The sequence below is a fragment of the Dipodomys merriami genome, unplaced genomic scaffold, assembly GCF_024711535.1.
Source record: "Dipodomys merriami isolate MVZ:Mamm:240054 unplaced genomic scaffold, mDipMer1.0.p SCAF_103, whole genome shotgun sequence".
Classification (NCBI taxonomy): domain Eukaryota; kingdom Metazoa; phylum Chordata; class Mammalia; order Rodentia; family Heteromyidae; genus Dipodomys; species Dipodomys merriami.
In genome coordinates, this window is record NW_027202305.1 from 4,187,436 (window position 1) to 4,206,513 (window position 19,078).

Below are 19,078 nucleotides of genomic sequence, written 5' to 3' on the forward strand. Positions count from 1 at the left end.
CTGGTGGCGAATTCACGCAGCAGCAGGAGGGAGGCGCGGGGCTGGGCTGGTGGCTGAGACAAACTGCCTGGTGCTGTCAGGTTTATCTTCATTCCACGCGGTGAAGGAAGGAGACTTCATAAATGATACATGAGGACATTCATTTCTCCCATCCATTAAAAAAAAAAAACTTTGCTATTGATCAAGAGAGCCTGCTCATAAAAATGAGATTTAAAAAGAAAAAAGAAGACAAACAAAACACCCCTTCCCACTGTACATGTTTGGTGTGGCCGGAGAGAATCGGAAGTGAGAAGAAGTGTGGTATGTGCTACAGGCCGGGCAGCATGGCACCGCTGAGATGTGTGGGCAGGTGGCCTTCTGGTGCCCTTCCCACCGAATCCACGTTTCTCCACAAGGCTTGAGGTGAGGTTTAAAAAAAATACTCAAGTGTCCCGCACAGCTTGCTGTCATTGGAAGGTTAAAGAGACAAAGGATTCGAGTTCATGAGCGAGGTCAGTTTAGGACCATGCTGGCATCCTGTGAAGGAATGACCAGGGTCCACAGGGCCTGCGGGATGCCAGCTCTAACTCGCTGTCCCGGCACAGAGAGGACGCCGGACTCCCCAAATGACAAAAACATGGAATTCAGCTTGCCTGGCCCCCAGCGTCCCTAATTTATACACTTAGAACAGAGGCATTTATACACTTGGAACAGATGCAACATGAGGACAACTCGACTCAAGTTGGCTGCGGCGGCCGGTGGTGGAGATGGAGATGGAGGTGGCGGCGGCGGCGGTTTGTTTCTCTCTCTCTCCCTCTGAATTGTCTTCAGTTTACAATCAGAAATTGCATAGAAATTGTTTTCCATCAGAACACGGAAACTCTGCGTGAAACGCTGCTCCCCCACTCCACCCCAGTGTTAGAGCTATGCTCTGGACATGCCGACTTCCCACCAGCAGAGCCGGTGATGGCATCCCTGGACCACAGGGGAAGCACTGTAACTCCTTGTCTGTGGATGCAGGAGAAGTTCAAAGCATTGCCAAAAGCCACACAAGGGGGCCACTGCCCACACTGACACCAGGACTCCTGGTTCCTAGTTCCCGGGCCTGTGACTGGCTGAGACTCCACCTCTCTCCAGGAACCTGTCGGAATACTCTCCATTCCATAAGGGCTTTCCATTTCATGGACATATACACACACGCACACATACACATATTTATACCCAGTCTCATGTGTGATAGTGAGAAACCCTCCAATCCATGACAGCCCTGGGGATGGGGCTTTGCAACCCTGCCAAGTTTGGTTAAAAAAAAGAGATACAGTTGTTTTACCAACACACATACACACATACACACATACATACACACACACACACACACACACACACACGCCTGTCCTGACTCCTCTGTGAGCTGGCATCACACTGCCGGCAAAGCCAGGGCCTGGCCTGGGAATGGCACCTACCCCCTCCCCGCTGCACAGGGCCTCCCCATGCTTTGGCAGGTGTTTCCCTTCCCTCTCTGGCTTCAGAGAGCTCATCGCAAAAGACCAAACCCGACCTTGGACCGGCGAAAGTCAAGTGCAAGAAAACATATCAGCCCTGGAAACCCCAGGCATGTCGAGGGCTCTCTGATTAAACGATGGGTGCCTTGCTTTGGGAAGTTTTTACAGAATTAACCGGATGCAGCGTTAATCGAGACTCTCCTGGTTCACAAGCCCTTCTTCTGCACTCGGGATGGGGGGGGGGTCCCCACTCCCACAGGAACCCGGGAACTTCAGCACCTCAAGTCTGACACACTGGGGACTCCATCCTAAAATTCAGGACAAAGGAATAAAGGAATGAGGGTCATTTAGCTTTCCATCCCTACTTCAGCCATCCCCCCTCCCCAATCCAACCAAAAGGCCACAAAACAAGAGGACAGAACTGAGAAGCAGGAAAGGGAGAGAGGGGAGCAAAGAACAGAACAGGAACACAATTATACAAATCCAGAAAAGAAAAAAAAACTTCCCTGTTGCGTTTAATTTTTTTTTCCAGTAAGAACTAGACCCAGGGTACAACAACCCCCCCCCTCAACCCCTCCGTGGGGGCGTGAGGAGAAGAAGGGGTGCAGTGGGAATGCCATCAGTTCCTTGCACCCCAGACCCGTGTGATCTGGGCAGAGGACAGGCCCACGGAGCCACGGGGCCTGGGCACCCCCCTCTCCCCAGCCACTGGCGGGATGCGCACCCCCCGACCAGGCAGGGGGGTGTCTCCGATCGCTCGTGGCTGGATCCCAAGTGTGGGGAGGGCCCGGTGGGCCTGCGCGGGCCTGCGCCTCGGGGTGGGGCCCCGGGCTGGCCTGTCCTGGCTACTCGGGCCCGCTGCTCGTGGTGGTCTTGTCCCAGTCCAGGCTGTCGTCGCTGCGCGCCGGGGAGGGCCGCGCGCGCAGGCCCTGGAAGCGCCGGCACTCGGGGCACACGCGCACGTGCGTGCAGCCGCGCGCCACCAGCGCGGCCTCCTGCGCCAGTCTCTGCGCCAGCTGGTCGGGCGCGCCCGCGCCTCCGCCGCCGCCTCCGCCGCCGCCGCACAGCTCCCCGTTGCTGAGCGTGGCGGTGCCCCGGGGCCTGCGCTGCAGCGGCGCCGCCGCCTGCTGCTCCTCCTCCTCCGGGACCGGGGGCCCGGCCCGCGCCGGCCCCGCGCGCCGCCGCCGCGGGTGGACGCTGTCTTGACACAGGATGATGCTCCGGAGCTCGGCCATCATCTCCTGACACACGGACACCTAGGGGACGGACAAGGAGGGGAGTGTCACAGGCGGCCTGGGTCCCCACGGGGGTCCCCCCCATGCCCATGATGAGGGACAGGGCCTGGAATCCCGGCCTGCAAGCTCACCCTGGACCCCAAAGACGACCTCACCACCAGCTCAGTGACAGGAGTCTGAGAAAGAAGCTCCCTTGTGTCCACAAACCACCCGCTTTCACCCAAAGGTTAACTCATTTTTAAATCAAAACATTTTTGGGAGGGGTTGGGTAATACTGGGGTTTGAACTCAGGGTTCTGCGCTTTGCTGATGGGGCCTGAGCGATACCATTGGATGGATAGCTCTCGGTCCTTCTAGCTGAATTCTGGGAGAGAGTCTTGAGCGTTGTGCCCCTGGTCAGCTTTCAATGGCATTCTGACGGTTGGAGATGGGGTCACAGGCCTGAGCCACCGCCGCCCACCCACCGCCCACCACCCCAGCTCTTGGCTCTGTGAGTGAGCTGGCTATGGCTGGGGATGATGTGTTCTTTAACTAAAACAAGGGCCACCACCCCTACTCTTATTTATTTATTTTGCTGGTCCTGGGGTTTGAACTGAGGGCTTAGGCTCTCTCCCTGAGCTTCTTTTTGTGCTCAAGGCTAGCCCCCTACCACTCGAACCTGGAACCTCAGCGCCACTTCCCACTTTTTCTCAATAGTTTACCTGAGATAAAGAATCTTATGGACTTTTCTGCCCAGGCTACCTTCAAGCTGTGATCCTCAGATCTCAGCCTTCTGAGTAGCTGGGATTACAGGTGTGAGCCACCAACATCCAACTCACCACTATTCCTAAATCCACAATCACCTAAGGTAAAATGCTTGGCTCAAGTCATGTATCCAACCAAATATTTTAGATTTGAGGAATGTAATCAAATGCACCAAGGTGTACCACACACCCAGTGCTGTCTGGGGCAAACTATATTCAAGCACAATGCTATTTCTATAGGAAAATGTGTGTGTGTGCATTCATATTGTTATTTCTACAGGAAAATGTGTGTGTGTATACACTGAGTGAGGCAAAAGACCATGAATGCTCATCATGTTTTTGTGGCTCCATGCATTTACATCAAACTCACAAAGAACTTGGAATCTTCCAAGTTGTGTGGCTTTGAGGACTATAGGTGAAGAACCATGGGCCTGCATCACTATTAATTACAATTATAGCTCTCTCACAGGTGTGCAGGTGGCGCCTCAGACAGGCTCTACATCTTGGGAATAATTGAGCAGTAAATTGCTGGCTGAGACTTTGAACTTCCGTCTATGCAACTCCAAAGCCCAGGAACCTTCTTATGAGTTCTCATCCCTGAGCTGAAAAGGAAACTCTCCAGATCCATAACAAAAGACGCTTCTTGTTCTTCTATGCTCTCTCCCCTCTCAAGTGCAGTATCTTGAAGAGACTTAATGGAAGGACTGAGGTCAGATTCTCCATTAGTAACCACACACACACACACACACACACACACACACACACACACACACACACGTGCGCGTGCGCTTCTATAAAGCTTTGTTGTACACAGAACATTTTCACATGTGTATTTGTTGGGCTGTATCAAGAAGAATCTAGAAGCCTGTGAAGTTAGCACCCTTTCAGGGTATGCATGGTCAATAGGTGATAGAACATCGCTCAGGTCTCCTCCTCTGGGGTGGGGAGGGGGGTTTCTCTCCACGGCTCTGTACCAGGTACCATCCTTGGGGAGTCCACAGGTCCTGCCTGAAATACCTCCAGAGCCTGTGGATGTCACCCAATTGCCAGCACACGACACACCCTTTGGAACTTACCTCAGTTGCTTCTGAGTGTCTAAGAGTCCACAAAAACTCCAACATAGCCATAAAAATGGCCACAATTAAGCCACAGATAAGAACCACAAAGATTCCACCAATATTCTCCATTCCCAGACCTGTAAGAGAATAGATACAAATGAACATTAGAGCAGGAAGACATCAGTTAGCAACAAGGCAAATGCCACAGCTCACAGCTTCAGTCTTGTAGATTGTCTAGACTCCCTTTCTTGGAAGAGATTTTGTTATTCATGTTAAAACAAAATAAAATGGGTGTTTGGAGCAATATGGGAGGCAGGGAGGAAGTTCTAGATATTGTAAAATAATGTCTGGGTATGGGAAGCAGCAATCAGCCTGGGAAACAGGCCCAGGCCAATCCTGAAGGAGCCTTTAGTGATAGGACATCAAAATATCCATGAATTCTAAAATGGTTTATCAATGTTCTTAACATTGAGCTTCTATGATGTAAAGCAACTGTTCTGACTCACCACGGATAGAACACATTATACTTAAGAGGGTCAACGTGTTACAGGCTGAGCATCCCTGAGCTGAAAATCCAAAATCTAAAACTTTTTCAGCATGAATTTAGTGCCCCCAAAGTTTCTGACTTAGGAACATTTCATGTTTAATTAGGAAACATTTTTTAAAAAATTACAAACTTAAAAAAAACTCTCACTAGACTGATTTTCAACCATGGTTCCCATTGCATTGGCCGGGAAGCTTGCTAGAAATAGAAATTCCAGGTAACCAGACCCCTTTCTCAGGCATTTGAGAAACCAGACTTTAGAGGACGTGTCCTGACAAGTGACATGTTGGTTCCACAAGGACCACAATCATAACTCAGACGGTGTCTTTTATCTTGGAAAATGGTGACGCCCTGTGCACGCCGGCAATCTCCCACATCCCAAGGCTGGCCTGGTCATCAAGGAACATGGCGCTATGTGATTGTCCAGCCAACTTCTCACCAGATGCGTCCCAGTGAGGAACAGAAATCAAATGCTACCTTCCACACCTAGGAAAACTAGAAAAATAGCTCTGCCTGGCCATTTTCTCTCACAAATCCCCAAGTGATTTAAAATAATACAGCTTGAGAGACGTGCCAGCTTCTCTGAGAATCTGCTGACAATGGTTCCAAGAGTTCACACGATAAATTCATTTTTACACAGGCCATATGTTCTGGTTTGCAGACCCACACGTACGGTCAACTCTTGTGCCTTGAGCAAATAAATGCAGGTGCTCCTATTTTGAATAATCCAAGGGAGTCATTCTCAAGAGGAAGATCCTTTGGGTTTTTGAGCCCATTTCTCACTCACCAGGGCCAATTGGATAAAAGAGTCTTTGATTGTGGGAGCATGTCTTGGAACCCAAGAGGTTTGTAGGCCGGTGCTACCTCCAGTGGGTCAGGGGTGGTAAGAAAGGAGGGAGAAGGGTATGTCCTAGGAGGACCTGTCTTTCCAGCTAGCCTTTGCCAGTGGTGTGGAGCTCCCAGTGGTAAAGGATGCCGCCTACTCAGGTGTTGGGAGACCCCGGACTCCCCATCCCTAGGGTAGCTCTCCATCAGAAGGAAGGACTAGGAGTCCCTCAAAGGACATCCCCTTCTTGTTTCTGGAGACGGTGTTCTTCCCGCCCTCTGGCCCTGTCACTTCCGCTGTTGCTGTGTCCCCTGCCTCCTCTCTGTCACTTGCCACCCATCTTTTCCTCCCAAGTGGCTCTTTCCACTCATGTCTCTCCTTTCTTAGGAAAAAAAGAAAAACTCCCTTTCTGTCTAATCAACATCTTTCTTTCTTCCATGGGCCAGATTTTTAGGAAGATCTGTCTACATCAGAAGCTCTTTAAGACAGTCTGAAAGTCCTTTCAATGTGTATCCTGGAAGAGCCTCTCCCACTCAGAAGCAGGTAGAAGAAAATGTGTCTACATCTTGGGTAAAACTTCAGTTTCAAAATGTTGTCTCTCTACATTACTGAAAGGCAAGAAATAGTCAATCATAGATAGCCCTTGGCTGTGATTTCTCAGCAATCACCGTGCATACCAGGGAATGCTTGCAAAATGAGAAAAACCTGACCCCACCCCCACAAATGTTTCTAAATGTGATAACATTTTTATGAATATTAAATTTAAAAATTAATGAAGTTGAAACAATGTTCCATTTTGGAGATATTTAATTAAACATGTCTTAATTTAATTTTGCAGGTTTCCTTTTGCATTTGGAAGCCAATCTCTTTCCCCGCCCCCACCCCAAGGCCCAGCTCACATAGAATTATGGACACCCAACAAAGCTTTCAGGCCCACGATGCTCGTCTTCTCTACCTGATGGGGGAAAATGACTCTGTGCTGCTGAATATACTTTTTGCTTTTCCCATTCTTTTCTCATCCCATACAATTTTGTCTTCACTGCGAAAACCACTCATACCATTTAGATTCTAATCTTCTTGGAAATTTCCTCATCCTGATCTCATGTAACCTTTTGAGCAGTGGACTCCATCAACCCTGTCTCCTTTTTGGCTTTTTAGAAACCCCCTGAGTGTGGTTCTCTTCTACTCTTACCAATCTCCTTTGATCACTTCGGGAACATTTCTATCCTCATTTTCCTGCATTTGGTCTCCTGCTTGTTCTCCAGGCACTTGACGATTACCAAGTCCTGCTGATTTTACCTCTTAAGCAATTTTAGACTTTTTACCCTTGTCCCCTTCCATCCTATCACTTCCTTACTTCATCTCTGGTTGGCTATTATAGCAGCCTTGGAAATAATTTTCCTGCTTAGAGCTATTTCCTCCTCACCTCTACCCTCCACGCAGCCACCCAGAATGCTCTTTAAGAAACGTAAAATCTGACGGGGGCCAGGCATTTCTGTAATCTCAGCTAGTTGGGAGGCAGAGGTCAGCCGTGGAAAAATTGTCAGGCCCATCTGACAAATAACTAAAGCAAAAAAGGGCTAGGAGTGTGACTCAGTGGTAGAGTGCCTGGTAGAGTGCTTAGCAAATGCAAAGCACTGAGCTCAGACCCCCACTACTGTAAAAACAAAAACAAAAACAAATCCAAAAGACGACACTGCAGGTATGGAGGCCTGAATTATCAAGAGCTCTGGTTCCATACTGTGATTAGGTATTCATTCCTGCACTAACTTTCATTCTGGACAATGGTAAAACCCAACAGCCTACATGGAGGACTCCAGGCAGATGCCATAGTGGGGGCTATACCACCGGGATCCCCCCACACCAGATGGGACAGAGATGCCGAGAAGAAAGGGACCTGTGACCTTGCCGGGGTGACTGATTTGGTCATTCCTGGAGGAGCTGAGAATTCTACAGAATGCTGGTAGGAGCCGTAAGTCACTAAAGCAGCCCCAGGCATCGTCCCTGGCTTCCCGCCCTTCAGGACCAGCAGGTGAATCACGGGCACTGGCCCCAGCCTGCCCATTCCTGGCTGAGTGGCCTCGGTGTCCTAGGGGGGAAGCTTGTATACCATTCATGCCTTTAGCAAGTTATTGGAAAGTGGAACAAGAATAGATTGCTGGCAGAGTCGGAGTCGAGGAGCAGATGGATCGGGGAGTGGGAAGGGAGCGTTCGGGGAGGGCAGCAGTTCTGTTTAGCACCATCATCAGTCATCCTCCGAGGAGCTGAATGCCTTCCCTAGCACACAGCCATCCATCAGAAGGGCCTTTGCCGGGCCCCCCCCCCCCCCGCCTGCAGGGCCTCTGCGGCACTCACAGATGCCTCGGCACCTGCAAGAGGTACCCCAAGCCATGGAGTCATTTTCTCCCCTTCACACCTCACAGGGGATCCCACGTAAGCCACTCCGACAGATGGCTTCAACTCTGGGGTTTTGTCCCGATACTTGAGTCTCTGCCTGCCCCTCATCGGTGCCTCAGCCAGCAGCCTGCAATGGCTGACAGAGAGCTGGGCTCGCCAGGCAAACCGCTGGCTGCGCACTCACTGATGATCTACAAATACAAATCATAGTCACCAGTGTCCTTTCCTGGCCTCAGCACCTCAGCAGGCCATGACAGCAGACAGGGGCTCCCTTTGGGAAGACACGAAGCTCCACACTCCCTTCTGTTCTTCCTTTCGTTCGGAGTGGCTAAGAACCATTTCTAGGTTTTTTTTTTGTACCCTTCCGTCGTAAAACCCTCCTGTAATTGGAGGCAGCACTACGGCCATCTGCCCCTGAGACACAGAAGGGAAGCTCCTTTTGAACAGAGGCAAAGAGGCCACAAGAGTCACAGGCAGGTGTAGAGAGAGCACTCGGATAGAGGACGGGGCGTGATCCCAGCAAGAGAGCATAAAATAACTTTGTGAAGTGAGTCCACACATCTTTACGGAGCTGCCATGAGCACTGCGCAAGGGGCTGAAGCTCTGGGTCATGATGACACCTGAAGAGCATTTGGCAAGAGTATGAATTCCAAGACCCACGTTGCTTTCCAGTAATCCATCTCAGAACCACATGCCCATGCTCATACACAAGTGGCCCAGGCGCACCGAAAAATGCAATGACAACATGCCGTGCTGAGGACTGTGAAACAGTAAGCCGCTGCTGCTCACTCGCACAGTGACATCCACTGAAAAGAGCTTGCAGATTCTAGAGAGAGTTGTGAGAGATAAACAAGCACAGGATATAGAAAATAGAAGAGGAAACAGGGTCCAGCGACTCACAGCTGTCATCCTAGCTAATAGGGAGGTTGAGATCTGGAGGATCATGGTTCAAGGCTATCCCAAATAGAAAAGTCCACAAGACTCCATCTCAAACAACAACAACAGCAAAAGGTTAGGCTAAGCTGGGCGCCAGTGGCTTGTAATCCTAGCTACTCAGGAGGCTGAGATCTGAGGATCGCGGTTCAAAGCCAGCCCAGGCAGGAAAGTCTGTGAGCCTCTTATCTCCAATAAACCACCAGAAAATTGGAAGTGGTGCTGTGGCTCAAGTAGTAGAGTGCTAGTCTTGAGCTGAAGAGCTGAGGGACAGCACCCAAGCCCAGAGTTCAAGCCTCACAATGGACCAAAAAAAAAAGGTTAGGCTAGAGGCATGGCTCAGATGGTAGAATACTAGCAGAGCAAATGAGAGGGTCTGAGTTCAAACCCAGAATGGCCAAAAGTAAATTTAAAAGAAAAGAAGTTGAAGAAACAGGACAGTTGATATATTTTCAGTTTATCAAGATACAAGTTCTGGGAGCAGTACTTAATCATCTATCATAATACAAGTTCAAGTGTCTCCTATAAAAAAAATACTTGACATGACAGTCATTTATTCAAATCTCTATAAAGGAAACCCATTGTCCCCATTTTATAAAGAAACAGCAACTCAGAAATGAAGTTGCCCACGTTTCTGGCAAGTTTAGCTGAGATGTAGATCCCGGTGAGTCTGACCCTACAGCCTATGGTCTTCATAAATACGAAGCTAACCTGTGATGACCATTTACCACGACAAGACTCCTCACTGTTTGAACCCAATCCTTACAGTGCCCTGGGACATTTGCACTTCTTGAAACTACTTTTTTCCCACCAAGGAAAACTGAGGTGCAGAGAAATCAGCCAGCTACCTGCTCGAGGTTCAATGGCAGCATGACAAGTGGAAGTGTCCAGGTTCAGCCAGGTGCAGCCAGGGCTCCACCCCTCACACCACCCCTCCCTATCTCTCAGTATCCTCATAGGCTGCAAGGATACCTTAAGGCTTGAGGTTGCACCTGGCATCCTGAGGGATTCATTCCAGGAAAATCCCAGAGGAGGGACAGGGAAAGGGATTCGCCATGGGAGCTATACACTCTGTGTATAAAACCCCCTTCTGTGTTGCGGAATGTATGTGGTCAAATGTCTGAATCTGTGATGGACTGACTTCACTTCGGCTGGGTCTGAAGTGGAGACGGGCTGTGGCCTTTATCATTACTGCCCTGCTCAGCCACTGACTCAGTGGGTCACCATTTACCTCGGTGTCTGATCAGGCTTCCCGGCAACCTCCCCTGCCGTGTCTCTGCCTCTCAGCAATCAATCTGATTTGATTAGGGCCAGGAGCCCTCCAGAGTAACTCGGAGACATTATCCAACTCACACGTTCAGGTTTCCAGTCTGATGCTCTCCAGAGAAACCAGAGAAGCCTGATAGCCCAATCTAGGCCCCTTGAGAAGAAAGAGGAAAGCATCCCCAGAGTCCTTCCCCCCTGCCTCTTTCCCCACTCTTGCTAAGATGTCTCACGCTTTCATTCCCACTGAGCTGGCCAGCGCACTTCCTGTTCTCCCGGGGTTCCAAGTGAATGCCACTGGCCTGGTTTCCATTCCTGAAAGGGCCCCCACCCTGATTTTCACAGCCTGATGGAGGATTTTTGTGGCTTTGAAGCCCAATTGTGAGCTTGTGTTTTTTCAAGATAAAAGCATCTCACTTCTTTGGAGTTCACCCACTGTCTTTTGTCTCGCAACCGCTCTTGCAAGCCTTCAGTAATCCTATCTCCTTGCGCTGGGGATGCCGAATCTGTGAGTGACTAGGGAATATTTCCTTTTAGAGTTGCTGAGTGAGAAAATAAATAAATACGGGACTTTGAAAAGGCAGAGAAGAACGTGAAACAGCTTGGAACGGACCTGGCTCCTTCCGTAATCTCCAGCCTTCCACGCGACCTGCAATCTCATTACTCTGTGGTTCTATAAAGAAGCTCTGCCTGTGTGTGTGGAGGGGTTAAGAGGAGAGATGGAGCCAAGAGAGAATGCGTGGTTCTGACCATAGTCAAGGAAGGCCTGGCAAGAAGGCTCAAGCTAGGTGGCCTTAGCTGGGTGCTGCTGTCTTACACATGTAATCCATACTACTCAGGAGGCTGAAAACTGAAGGATCTCAGCTCAAGGTCATCCCTGGTAGAAAAGGTCACTAGACTTTGTGTCCAAAGTAACCAGCAAAAATCAGGACTGGAGGTGTGGCTCAAGTGAAAGAACACCAATTTATCAGGCATGAGGCAGAGTTCAAATCCCAGTACCACCACCACCACCACCACCACCACCACCACCACCACCACCACCACCACCACTACCACTTCCTCCTCCTCCTTCCCCTCCCCTAAAGACGGGTGGCATCACCTCAACGTCAGGATTCCTCATTGGAATCAGTGATACCTGAGTTGCAATTATTGGATTAGAAGTGGGGTTAGCACCAGTTCTTTTCCTTTGAAATCTCTTGCATTTTAATAGGATAACAAAGCAGACAGGGATTATGTGAGGCCCCTGAGTGTTGTCTCACACATTTTAATTGAAACCAAAGTGCCTACAGCCACTGTCGGTTTCCAAGGTCTCTGAAAAAAAAAATCCCCCCAACTCTTCTTTACTTCCATCTTTCTCTGCTGGTTCCACATTCTTCTCCCTCCTGTAGGCACATGAAAAAGCCAAGGGACTCAAAGGATAAAAAGAAGGGACCGCTGAGGAGCCACGTGAAAGCAGGTTAAAACTACTGCCCTCTATGCTATTTGAAGCACAAGGGAACAAGGCTTCCGTGGTTTGATTCCTGGTGGCCATTTAAAGACCTCAGAGAGGAGATCTTTCAGGTCACGCCGGTCCTGTTTTCCCAAGTCTCTTGAAGAGTGAGTTATAGTTAAGATGGTTCACATGCCAGGCAGAAATGAAACAGTGGCATCTTCCATCTTGGGCTAGTGCTTCTTGCTTGGCTTAAAAGAAGTCACAGGGACTCCTGCCTGGCCAGGAAGGCTTTCAGACTTTGAGTCACGTGTGCCTGGACTGTAGCCATGACGACACGGGGCCGCCACACAGAACTGGCTCTAGCTGCTGTGGCTGGGCAGGCAGCAACGCCCTGGCTTTCGTGGTGGTTTGCTCTCAGACCTTGTCTCTCACTCAGAGAGCTCAACCCCTTGTTCCGAAGGACAGCCGTGGAGGGGCAAGCGACGGGGTCAGGTTGGTCGGACCCAGGTGTCTTTCCAAACGCGGGGACCTGGGCAGGATGACTTCCTCTGGTGCTGATTCCTTTTCATCTGTTGGTTTTCTTCTCTGTGCCAGGGAACATTTGGTCCCCACGTGCACGAGAGGGAAGCCTGCTGTTCACGCTGGCTGTGGCGTCTTCCCTGGGAGCCCAGTTCCCCTGTCTGCCTTCTTTCTCCCTCCACCCTGAGACTGGCGGTCCAGTCAGCTTCTTTAAACCTCAATGGGATGGGAAAGGGTTTGGAAAGCTAACAACTGTAAACGCCAATAACTTCACTGTTCTATAAATGAACCGCATTTCTCACCTCAAGCTTCCATTTCCACCTGACTGCCAAACACAAAGACTTCTTCATCACTGCAGGCTTTGAGGCAGTTAAATACGGTGTTTTCTCTAGTTCCTGCCTTCCTCCCCCCCCCCCCGGGGGGGGTACTCTGGACTTGCTTCATAGCACAGGGGTGAGGGGAGATGTCCGACCTCCACTTGATTACACTTAGCTTCCAGTGCCCTTGTCTGGTGCCTTCTGCTGGGCCCGGTCTTTCCTGAATGCCCAGGCACCACGCTAAGTCCCACTCCACTTGACAGGTCATTTATTTCTGGGGTTTGACACTCCAGACACAAGCAAAACATTGTCTGCGTAACTCCTGTAACTCCCCGCAAAATATAAGAGTGACACCTGCCCCAGGCTCCCATACAGGGTCCCTCTGAGGGCCTGTCTGCTTTCCAGCACTCCCGCCACCTCACCCCCTCCGCATTGCCCTCTTGAGCAAGCGAATGACCTTGGAAAATAACTCCCCAGCAGATAGCTGCCAGACTGAAGCTACCCCAGAGGCTGGAAGTACAGCAAGGCTCATTTTCAGAGGACAGAGCAGTCGTGGTGGTAATGCCTTCCACCCTCACGGTGGGCTGTGTGCTAGTCCACACCACCTTCCCCTCAACACCTTACAGACATGGCAGCCAGAGCTCAGCAGCCCACAGTCCTAAGCTCACAGAGAAGCAATGGGCAGAGCCGAGGTTCACATGGGATCTGCCCATCTGCCGTGTTGATGAATGGGCACACACTGGTGTCTGTGTACAGGAAGCATGTGGCTTCCTGTACGCTACAAATGACGTGCTCCTTAGATTCTCATTCTTGAGCCTTCTCCTTTACCAGATAGAGATCCACATACAGACACTTAGAAACACACAGTGGCTTATTCACGCTCTCACTGGGGAAAATCATTCATGCTGAGCGAAAGACAAGCACATGCCAGCCCTCACTCTGCTCCCAACCTCCTTCTTCGGGGAGGATACACACAGCCAAATTTGTTGCATATTTTAGCAAGTCTATAGGTAGATTGCTAGGGTGATCATGTGATTTACTGTCCAAACCAGGATACTTGAGAAAAACAGGTGTCTAAAAATAAGCAACAGAGACTCAACCGATCTACAGTGGCTATAACCAGTGCAAGCCAACATGCACGTTCCCCTCCCCACCAGAAAATCCTGGGGGCTCTCCAGCCCTCGCTCGCTTTGCTGTATATGTATACAGCTGCTCTCTATTAAACCCAATAGAGTGAGCATTCATTCATGCAATCAAATGTCCATGGGCTAGCCCTCTGGATTGTATTCTGAGAAAAATGGGAAGCCACTAGAAGGCTCGTCCAGGGGAGTGCTGCAATCCAATTTGCATTTTCAAACAGAATCACCCTGATCGCTACTAGAGAATTCACTAGTTGAGATACAAGAGTGGGAAAAGCCGACGGGGCTATGGCACCTGTCCAGGTGGGAGAACACGGGACCCGGGCTGGGGTAGAGAAGGGGAAGATTCAGGAACCAGGGGTGCGGGAGCACCTCTAGGAGGTGTGTACCTGGGGGTGCTCGGTGCCTACAGCACACAAGATGTCCAATGGCACCAGCCCCACGCAGCCTAGGCCCCGTGTCCTTCAAGGCTCTTTGCTGGGTGTTCTGGAAGTCGTTGTCTGGAATTTGGACAGGGAAGCAGCCCCCCTCACCCTGATGCAGGCTCACCTTTAGCTCTGTGGTCTTCCTCCTTGGGACACTTTCCCCCTTCCCACCATTTGCGTTTCAGGATTTCCAGGCGGTTGTTCTCCTGCAGCTGAAGGATGGCCAGGTCGAACTCGTCCCGGAAAACTGAGCCTGCAGGGGTCACGGGAGAGCCCAAGACAGGGTGTGAGTTCCCTTCCAGCCATTCTGCCTGCCTTGCCCTTGGGACGGGGCCCAAGGTGGCCGTGGGGCCTCCCCACAGACGGCTGTGGTCCCTACCTGCCCGGTCACCTCCTTTGCAGACAGCAGGCCTAGCTTTGCTCAGGTTTCTCAGCTCTCCTCCCCTCCCCTGCCAGACACATCGACTGCATGCCCAGCCCACCGCCAGACACCCCAGCCCGGGACAAACGATGCCTCTTCAGGTATGTCACCCCCTCCCTCCCTTCCAGACACCCCTACTTTCTAAATAAAAAAGGGGGCCCATTCCACCAACACGACATGCCCATCTTTACTTAGAAGCTGGGGGCAGAGCTGCCCACCCACCCCCAGGAGGCCACGGCTTCTGTTTCTCTGACATGAACCACCCAGTCAACTGTCCAATGTCCACTTCAATGATTTGTCAGGCCCTTGTAGCAGTCACTACATTATACCAGACAATCGGCTATCCAGAACAGAGGCCTCTTCTTATGGCCGGGCATGATGGCTGCTAGGTGCCACCTAATTGGAAGCTGGCTCCAGGCAAAAAAGTATAAGACCCTATCTGAAGAAGAACTAAAGAAGCCAGCCACAGGCCCTGGTGGTTCACATGAAATTTTAGCTACTTGGTAGGCTGAAAATGAAAGGATTTCTGTTTGAGGCCAGCTTGGGCAGAAAAAGCTTTTGAGGCTCCTTAACTGAGAGCTCTGAGGAGCTGCACAGGAGGCTGAGATCAGAAGATCTCAGTTCCAGGCCAGCCTGGGCAGAAAAGCTCTTGAGACTCTGCTTCCACAGAGGGAAGCTGGACACGGTGGTTCAAGCCTGTGGTCCCACCAGCTAACAGGGAAGCTAACAGGTCGATAGCTCAGGTACTGGGCAGGAAGCAAGAAAACTATCCTAAAATTAACCAGCCCAAAACAGGGCTAGAGGTGCGGCTCACTGGTATCAAGCTAGCCTCAAGTATGACGCCCTGAGTTCAAACTCCAGATGCCAAAATTAAAAGGGCAAAAAATACAGGAGGTGGGGGATGTGGCTCAAGCGGTAGAGCACCCGCCTAGTGAGTGCAAGGCTCCAAGTTCAAACCGCAGGACTGTCAACAGAGAACGAAAGTTTCCACTCACGTATGTGGATGGAGCTAACCCGTCCTGGTAGCTGAGTTAAGCAGAGCCCGCTCCCTGTCTGTCGCCCGTGCCCCCACTTGCCCTCCCTCTTCTAACAGAAGGCTTTTCTCTGTTCAGTATGATTTGTTTTTGAATTTTTCTGATGGCGTGCGGTCAAGGGGCTTTCGTTCTGGAATTAAGGTTTAATCACAAAAACAGGCTTAAGTGAAACTGGGGAACGCTCCATGCCCCACAGCAGGCTGAGGTCTGAGATCACTGAGAAACGGCTGCCAAGATGCTGGAAAACAACTCAGCTGCCCGTTGGTTTCCTTGCCCAAGCTCCATGAAGGTCTGGGGCAGGAGATGCCTCGGAGCGACAGGGGCTGCGGTGGAGGAGTCTGGCAGAAGCTTGGAACGAACCAAGTGTTATTTCGAGTGCTTCTCGCATTTGAACGGGATCATCTGGGGATTTTGTTGAACTGCATGTTCTGTTCCGATACGTTTGGGGCAGGGCCTGAGATCCTGTGTTTCTAACAAGGCTGTAGACTCGCACAATAGAGCCTCCCTCCTACAGTAACAACAACTACTACTACTATTACCACACACACACACACACACACACACACACACACACACACACACACACACACACACACACACACACACACACACACACACACACACACACACACACACACACACACACACACAATGCCAGGCACGTGGACCCACACGCTCACCAGGCCCGCAGCACGGATGCGTGTGCTTGCAGGCAGGCTCAGGAGGAGCAGGTGCCCAGCGTGCACCTGCGGCAAATGAATGGATTTATGAGCAAATTGCCTTACAGATGTGGTTAGGTGTTAGCCTAAAGAACATTGCAGATTTAGAGATGAGAGTCTGGCTCAGCAAGGCATTGCAAGCAGTTTCAAGGCACTTTCAATTCAAGCTCACAGCACATCAGCGGCTGCATGAAAGGCTACTCTGCCCACTCCGGCTTTCTAAGCTCCTAAACCACCTGATAAAATTCCCATCTTTCCCTTATTCAGTTTCTCTTCATTTTCCGGTGTCCAACCACATTGTTCATTCTGCATTTATGACCTTCCCTCTTACTTAGGAATGATACACATGCGTAACCTCAGGGCACTTGCACTGTGCTGTGCAGTACTCTTCCCAGCCTCTCATGAGAGCCTGCGGCCGCTCACAACACCTCTTCCCACCCATCCCGTCCCATCTAGCGGCAGGCCCCATGTGAACCAGGGCCAAACTGGATTTGGAGACAGGCACCCCAGGGACAGGCCAGCCTCTCTAGTTGGCAACCTACCTGCTGTGAATCTCAGTCCTGCCATCTACTGAGGGGAGCCATGAGTGAGATATCACATGTGCAAACAGTATCATGCCGGATACAGGCCACATGGATTTCTCCATGTTATTGATGGAAGTTTCTAGAACTGGTCTCTCTCTCTCTCTCTCTCTCTCTCTCTCTCTCACACACACACACACACACACACACACACACACAGAGTTTCTAGAATTGGTCTAATACACACACATATACATATAGAGAGAGAGAGTCAAGTTCCTCATGAAAACTTTTGAAGCCCTTGACATTTAGGTTAAATTTATTTAATCACTGGTCTATCACCAAGGTATGCCCTAAGTTCATTTCACGGTTCACTCCACCATGTTAAAAGGAAATGTCAGCCAATGAGAACCAAGGAGCCCATATCTGTTGCCCATAAACTGTAACCGACATTGATGAAATATGACAGTAAATAGAGGATATGCAGGTTTACGAGTAGGCTGAACAAGGTCTCTGGTTCACAAAATTGCTAGTGTCAGAATCTACAGAGTTTGGGGATGACTCCTAGGATTGTCTGTATATTCATGTGCTTGGCTTCTGATCAGCACTGAAGAAATCACCTGCTCAACAGCATTAGGGGGTTATGGGGAGGGCGATTGTGGAGCTCAAGGTCTACAACCTAGAGAAGGCTCCTGGGACAATAACCAGGCTGCATTAACACTAGGTCTGTCTGCTCTGTGGCTACGTTCACTGCACGCCACAGGTATAAATGAATCCTGCCATTTTCCTGTTTTTGATGTGATGGTACATTTTGGTTACTACTTATTTGCCTGTTTCTGAAGAGTCCAGCCATCCTGATTCCAGAGAGATTTTAGTAAAGGATAGCCTGTTCCACTGCTACAACAAAATACCTCCAGCTGGACACTTTGTAAACAGCAATGGATTGGAGGCTGGGAAATCCTCCATCAAAGCTCCAAGAGGCTCACTGTCCAGTGTGGTTCCATGGAGCTCTCTATGTCCTTGTGTGAAGGACATAGAAATCCCTCTATTTATTTTTGCAGAATTGGGGAGATTGAACTCAGGGGCCTAGCACTCACAAGGTATTCTACTACTCAGGCCATACCTCCTGCCCCTGAATCCTGTAATGTGTAGAGCTTTGTGTTAGGGAAAGTGCATTTATCTGTGCTCTGATGACTTCAGTTCCTGCTGCTTCCCCTGTTGCCTTGCTTAAGGACACGTGTATTCAAGGGTAACCCTCTCCGGTAGGGGCCCCCAATAGCACACGTGTGGCGAAAGGCTGTATGTCAATACCATCTGGGGCACCTGTCTGGGACCATCCTTTTCTGCACTGATTAGTGTTGAGGTAGGATCTTGCCCACCACCAAGGTACACATCTGAACTGTGATCCCCCTATTTTGTGCTTCCTGCCATCTGTGAGATGACAGGAGCATAACACTATGCCCAGCTCCTCCTGTTAAAATGGAGTCTTACAGACTCTCTTGCCTAGGCTGGCCCAGAACAGTGATCTTCCCAATCTCAGCCTCCCAAATGCCTATAACTACAGGCGTGAGCCCTCAGTGGCACCAGCTGGGTCCCACTGCCATCTTGGCAGCCACTAATCCTGTCCCCCTCAGCTTCTGGAGGAAGCTCACTCACCAATGGGAGGCTCGAGGTGTAAATGCCCATCAAAAAGCACAAGTGTGAAAAGCACACCTCTGTACCCTCCTGTAACAAAGGTGGATGGTGTCCAGTCAACACACCATCCACCAGTTTCCCAGGTGCCCAGTCAGCATGCCAACCGCCTGTTTCCAGCCATTCTCAATTACCCATGTTGACTGGCTTAGACAGATCAGTGAAACCCACAAACATCGTAAGCGCCATCTCCCATGATCATGGCAATACACTTTCCACTGGGGATGCTAACTACCAGTCACATTAATTCATTTGACAATAGCTATCTCTTCCTTCTGCCACTGCCAGTAAAGACATTAATCAACACAACAAAGGCCAAAAGAATGGAAGTAAGAGACCGAAGGGACCAAATCCCTAAAGTAACAGTCAAGGGTGCCAAT

The 19,078-nt window shown here is 50.3% G+C and overlaps 1 protein-coding gene across 3 annotated transcripts in view; it reads right to left on the reverse strand.

The window, feature by feature from the left end:
• Window positions 1–2,229: 2,229 nt before the first annotated feature.
• Window positions 2,230–19,078, reverse strand: part of LOC138810355 (glutamate receptor ionotropic, kainate 4) — a 301,458-nt gene continuing 284,609 nt past the window's right edge. For all 3 annotated transcript variants that reach the window (XM_069997405.1, XM_069997403.1, XM_069997414.1), the window contains 3 exons: window positions 14,436–14,564; window positions 4,535–4,653; window positions 2,230–2,737 (listed from right to left, as the gene is read on the reverse strand). In XM_069997405.1, the coding sequence (XP_069853506.1) occupies window positions 2,327–2,737; window positions 4,535–4,653; window positions 14,436–14,564 (659 nt within the window). In that variant the 3' untranslated portion in view covers window positions 2,230–2,326. The remainder of the gene's footprint in view (window positions 2,738–4,534; window positions 4,654–14,435; window positions 14,565–19,078) is intronic.